At 39.6% G+C, this 6,372-nt stretch overlaps 1 protein-coding gene across 1 annotated transcript in view; it reads left to right on the top strand.

The window, feature by feature from the left end:
• Window positions 1-6,372, top strand: part of LOC107694478 (growth arrest-specific protein 6-like) — a 19,208-nt gene that overhangs the window by 2,755 nt on the left and 10,081 nt on the right. The window contains exons 2-5 of the mRNA XM_016494182.1: window positions 693-815; window positions 3,702-3,821; window positions 5,020-5,145; window positions 6,183-6,304. Coding sequence (XP_016349668.1) covers window positions 693-815; window positions 3,702-3,821; window positions 5,020-5,145; window positions 6,183-6,304 — 491 coding nt within the window. The remainder of the gene's footprint in view (window positions 1-692; window positions 816-3,701; window positions 3,822-5,019; window positions 5,146-6,182; window positions 6,305-6,372) is intronic.

The raw sequence follows: 6,372 nt of genomic DNA, 5'->3' as shown, positions 1-6,372 counted from the left end.
TCCAGATTTTCAAATATTGTCCTATCCTAACAAACCATACATCAATGGAAAGCTTATTTATTCAGCTCATGTATTAAAAAAAAGTGACCGGTTTTGTGGTCCGGAGTCACATATTAGTTCATAAAAATACAAATGTTCATTGTTAGTTCATGTTAGGTCCATTAAATAATATAAACAGATACATCTTTTGATTTTAATAATGTATTAGTAAATGTTGAAATTAACATTAATTAAGATTAATAAATTATTTAGAAGTGTTTTACATGGTTAGTTCAAGTTAACTAATGTAGTTAACTAATTTTAACAAATGAAACCTTATTGTAAAGTGTTACCAAACTGGCTGCTGTTTAAGTAATGCAGCATTTCTAAAATCATGCAGTAGTTCACACAGGTGTTTAATGCTGGTTAACCAGTCCCTCGCTGTTCTAGCTTGTACTATTCTAAAAGATGTCTGGAACTTTGCATTACTAGCACTTCTCGTGTTTATTGCCTCTTTATGATGAATCGCTTGTTACAGCTACAGGAAAAAAGCATCTAGTCAAAGGATGTTATAGGATTTCATATCCGATGTGTTTCAAACAGAACGTTACCGAAGCTGAATGTGTTTCGTGACTCGTTGAGATTTTACTGTTGATTATGATTCCTCTCTCTCTCTCTCTCTCTCTCTCTCTCTCTCTCTCTCTGTCCCGCAGACATTCCAGACCAATGTTCCCCGAACCCCTGCAATCTTTACGGGACGGTGCGCTGTGAGGACAAAAAGGGCGAGTTCCAATGTCATTGTTTCACAGGATGGAGCGGTGTCAGGTGTGAGAAAGGTACAGACACACATCAGCTGTTCAGACACTCGCATTCAGGTTAAAGATGCTGATGAATATTATTCTCTGGATCATTTATTCAAAAACTATGAAAATGCAGTTCATACAGACAGTATCTTAACCATAGACTGTAAAAAATGCGCATGTGTCTACAATTCCTTCCACTATAGAAAAGTGAAGCCAAAACATCCCAGTAGAACCGCTGTCATCTTGTGGCAGTGATGATTCATTTGGAGCCAGAGTCTGCGCAGTAGTGATTCATTTGGAGCCAGAGTCTGTGCAGTAGTGATTCATTTGGAGCCAGAGTCTGCGCAGTAATGATTTGTTTAAAGACAGAGTCTGCGCAGTAATGATTCATTTGGAGCCATGATTCATTGAGAGCCAGAGTCTGCGCAGTAGTGATTCATTTGGAGCCAGAGTCTGCGCAGTAGTGATTAATCTGGAGTGCGAGTCTGTGCAGTAGGGCTGTGCAAATAATCGAAGGTGATTTTCATGCGCATCTCGTCAGTAAAGCCGGTTCTGTGATTAGTAGTAAATCTCCAGCACGTGCTTTCAAATGGAGCGGCATTTAATACACAGAGCCGTAGTTCACTGACAAGCTATGCAATATCGCGTTCATAATCGCAGACGATTCATTGCCGATTACGAACGTGATATTGCTGATATTGTTCTTCTCCTAACCTGTGCTCATATCAGATGATGCACAATGCTCTTATAGTGGCACAGATTGTGCTAGTAGATCTCAAACCCTGCAGGATCATCCATCACGTTCGCTGAGTCAGCAGGAGCTGAGTGGTTTCTTGTGCACTGAAACACTCAGAATGCCAGTATGAGTATTGTTTGCCAAGTTAAGACTCATTAGAACACCTTAGCAACCATCTAGCGATGCCATAGCAACTGCAAACAAGTACTCAGAACATCTTAGCACCACATATTAATGCCTTAAAAACCACCCACAACACCCTAGCAACTGCTTATCAACCAGTTAGAACACTTTAACAACCACATAGCAGTGCCTTGACAATCACTCTGAACACCCTAGCAACTGCATAGCAACTATGTTAACAACCATTTAGATCACATGACAACACCCATTGTTAGGATAATCACCCAGAACACCCTAGCTACTACATTGAAGCAAATTAGATCACCTTTTCAACCACATAGCAACACCCTGGCAATCACTAAATATTGTAGAAACTTAATTTTCTGTAAAGTTGCTTTGCAACGATTTGTATCGTGAAAAGCGCTATACAAATAAACTTGAATTGAATTGAACATAGCAGCAAATTAGAACACCTTAGCAACCACATAGCAACACCTTGGCAATCACCCAGAACACCCTAGTAACTGCTTAACAACCAGTTAGAACACCCTAGCAAGCACATAGCAACAAATTAGCACACTTTAGCAACCCACATAGCAACACCTTGGCAATCACTCAGAACACCCTAGCAACTGCTTAACAACCAGTTAGAACACCCTAGCAAGCACATAGCAACAAATTAGCACACTTTAGCAACCCACATAGCAACACCTTGGCAATCACTTAGAACACCCTAGCAACTGTATAACAGTTAACCAAATAATACACCTTAGCAACCAGGTAGCAACACCTGTTGCTATATGATTGTTAGGATAACCACCCAGAACACCCTAGCAACTGCTTAGTAATAAGTTAGAACTCTTTACCAACCACATAGCAGCAAATTTGGCAATCACTTCCTTGGCAGTCGGAACACCCTAGCAACTGCTTAGCAACAAGCTAGAACACCCTAGCAACCACATAGCAGCAAATTTGGCAATCACTACCTTGGCAATCAGTCGGAACACCCTAGCAACTGCTTAGCAGTGTGTTAACCAAATAATACACCTTAGCAACCATGTAACAACACCTGTTGCTATATGGTTGTTAGAATAATCACCCAGAACACCCTAGCAACTGCTTAGCAACAAGTTAGAACACTCTAGCAGCCACATAGCTACAAATTTGTCAATCACTGCCTTGGCAATCAGTCGGAACCAACCAGTTAGAACACCCTAGCAAGCACATAGCAACAAATTAGCACACTTTAGCAACCCACATAGCAACACCTTGGCAATCACTTAGAACACCCTAGCAACTGTATAACAGTTAACCAAATAATACACCTTAGCAACCAGGTAGCAACACCTGTTGCTATATGGTTGTTAGGATAACCACCCAGAACACCCTAGCAACTGCTTAGTAATAAGTTAGAACTCTTTACCAACCACATAGCAGCAAATTTGGCAATCACTTCCTTGGCAGTCGGAACACCCTAGCAACTGCTTAGCAGTGTGTTAACCAAATAATACACCTTAGCAACCATGTAACAACACCTGTTGCTATATGGTTGTTAGAATAATCACCCAGAACACCCTAGCAACTGCTTAGCAACAAGTTAGAACACCCTAACAACCACATAGCAGCAAATTTGGCCAATCACTGCCTTGGCAATCAGTCGGAACGCCCTAGCAACTGCTTAGCAACAAGTTAGAACACTCTAGCAGCCACATAGCTACAAATTTGGCAATCACTGCCTTGGCAATCAGTCGGAACACCTTAGCAACATGTTAACAACCATTCAGAACACCTTAGCAACTGTGTAGCAATGCGCTGCTGGGGAGTCTAGCGTTTTCTCAGTGGATGTGTGAGTGTAGCCTGTATTGAACCGTGACTCATCAAACCCGCAGAGTGTCAGTCACTTCTCACGTCTCTGATGATTCACGTTCAGAGGAAAGTGTGAGTGACTTTCTGCCCGCCGTCCAACACTGACTCCGCCCACCGGCGCCGCTCCAGCCAATCCCGAGTCCTGAGCTGCTCCTGATTGGCTAACGGCGCGTGTGTGTGCTTGTGATTTGCAGATGTGGATGAGTGCAGCAGAGCGAACGGCGGATGTGAGCACCACTGTAACAACACCATGGGCAGTTACCGCTGCTCCTGTCGTCATGGATACACGCTCTCGGGTCACCACATGTGTCTGGGTGAGTGTGAGTGCTGGAAAATCTGACAAACACAAAACCAAACACTTCTGACATGTGCATCTCAGCTCTGATTTAAAGTCTTGAAAAAGTATTTCTTTTAGTTTGTGGTTAAAAAATGTGGTTAAAAACTCAAATTTAGCTTAGTGTTGCACTCCAGATATGATCATTCTACAATGAAAAATCATGTATAAAAACCTCATTTATGCAGGATCTCTTACATTACAATATTATTACATTTTTATTACTCATTATATTGCTGTTTTGTACTGCTCTATATTTTTATTTAAATCAACATTTTATTTTAAGGTTTATTAATTTTATACATTTTAATTATTTTAGTATTTAATAAAAACATTATAATTTTGGTTCAGGGGATACTGTGTACTTTGAATGTAGCATAGGTGTTTTTGGATAAATTATTTTTTTAATCTAATATTTGAATATCTAAACTTTAAAGTTAATAAAACTATAAAATATTATTTTAACCTAATTCCATATACAGTGGGTACAGAAAGTATTCAGACCCCCTTCAATTTTTCACTCTTTGTTATATTTAGGACCATGTGATATTTCAGTTTTTCTTTTTTAATAAATCTGCAAAAATGTCAACGATTCTGTGTTTTTCTGTCAATGTGGGGTGCTGTGTGTACATTAATGAGGAAAAAAAATTAACTTAAATGATTTTAGCAAATGGCTGCAATATAACAAAGAGTGAAAAATTGAAGGGGGTCTGAATACTTTCCGTACCCACTGTATATATGTTTTTTTATTTATTTAGCATAATCATATTTTTAATAATTTTTAAAATTTTTACCCTGTTTATTATTTTTTACCTGCTTTTTGTAAACCTCTGCAATACAGCGTAGTGCTAGCAAAGGCAAGGCCATGGGTTCAGATCCCGAACTGTGCACTCTGAATGCAATGCATGTGCTTTTGGATAAATCAAAAAAATCTTTTTTATTATTTTCATCCAATTTATTTTTTAGTTTTAAAATACTGCAATACATACTGCAATATAATATTGAAATATAATATATAAGAATGATGTTCTTGTTAATAATATGACAGTTTATTCACTGCTGCAAATACTTTCTCCTCCAGAATGAAAACAGATTATTAATCAAAACATCGTTAGCAGCTGTGCGTCTGATTTGTGACTCAGTGAATCGCAGGGGTTCATCTCCTGGTTTCTCCACAGATGTAGACGAGTGTGTGGAGACTCCAGACGTCTGCGGATCTGCGCGCTGCTCAGACCTCGACGGGAGCTTTGACTGCTTGTGTGAGGATGGGTTCGTCTATGACAACATCACCCAGAGCTGTGTAGGTGAGTTTACAGGATCTTAGCGTACAGCGAGATGAAGCTCAGAGCAGCAGATGATAGCACACACAGCGGTGACCAAAACCATTACAACACTAGTGTTTCCAGCAGCTAAAAGTGTGTTTAAGTCAGTTATTTCTATCTTTTAATAGATCCTCTTCAGTTCTTACACAGTCGACCGAGGAAAATTCCTCCAGCTCATTTGTGGTTCATCTTTTAGGATTCCCGTCATCAGTGTTACAATCATATTTCCACAGTGTATATTCTCATGTATATCCGCACGCACCATTACATCCAAAACAAGAAAAAAGATTATATAACGTGTGTGTGTTTCACTCCAGGTCACTTCCTGTTGACTCTTAAACACACACAGAGCAGGAGAAGAATGACACTCTCAGATTAGGTTTATAAATGCTGTGTTTCTAGATTAATGAGAGCTGAAAGTGTTGATCTGGGCCTGTATTCACAAAACATCTTCAGGCTAAAAGTAGCTCATAACTCGCCAATTTAGGAGAAAATCTTAAAAATAATGGGCGTCAGTCCTAAATGTAGGACTCCTAAATGTTTGCTCTAAGAGTGTTTCACGAAGTGTTTTAGCTCTAAAACTAGCTCCTAAATCTGAGAAAGGTTTTAGAGCTAAAACCTTTAGCTCTAAATTTTAAAATCTATTATTTATTATTATTCTTAAACCTTTATTTGAATATAGCAACATAATATCGCACTCTTCAATATTTCTATGAATGAATCTCTAACAGAGACTATCAGCCAATCACTGTGTGCATAGTTAATAAGCATGATGACATCACCATAGCAACGAGGTAAACCCCGCCCCCTTACTCTGAGCTTAAGACTTCTCTCTGTTCCTCAGTACAAGTTTGTCTCAGCAGCTTTGTTAATAGGGTTTAAGAGAAACTCTTTAACTTTTACTGCTATTTAGGAGAACTCTTAGTGATAAGATCAAATGTTTAGTGAATATGAGCCCTGATGTTGATGAATGAGAGTATTGAGTGTGTTTGAGCTCATGCTCCTGTTGTTCTGGTCAGACGTGGATGAGTGTGAGACGCACGTGTGTGAGGAGGAGTGTGTGAACACACCTGGAAGTTTCCGCTGCTACTGTGACGGACGGCAGGGGAAGAGACTGGGACAAGACTTCAGGAGCTGTGAGGTGATCACACACACACACACACACACACACACACACACACACACTCTCTCTCTCTCTCTCTCTCTCTC

This window comes from Sinocyclocheilus anshuiensis, unplaced genomic scaffold, assembly GCF_001515605.1.
Source record: "Sinocyclocheilus anshuiensis isolate Anshui unplaced genomic scaffold, SAMN03320099.WGS_v1.1 scaffold2585, whole genome shotgun sequence".
In the NCBI taxonomy this organism is placed as follows: domain Eukaryota; kingdom Metazoa; phylum Chordata; class Actinopteri; order Cypriniformes; family Cyprinidae; genus Sinocyclocheilus; species Sinocyclocheilus anshuiensis.
The sequence above is the reverse complement of the archived record's forward strand: the minus strand, read 5'-3'. Positions and strand labels throughout refer to the sequence as shown.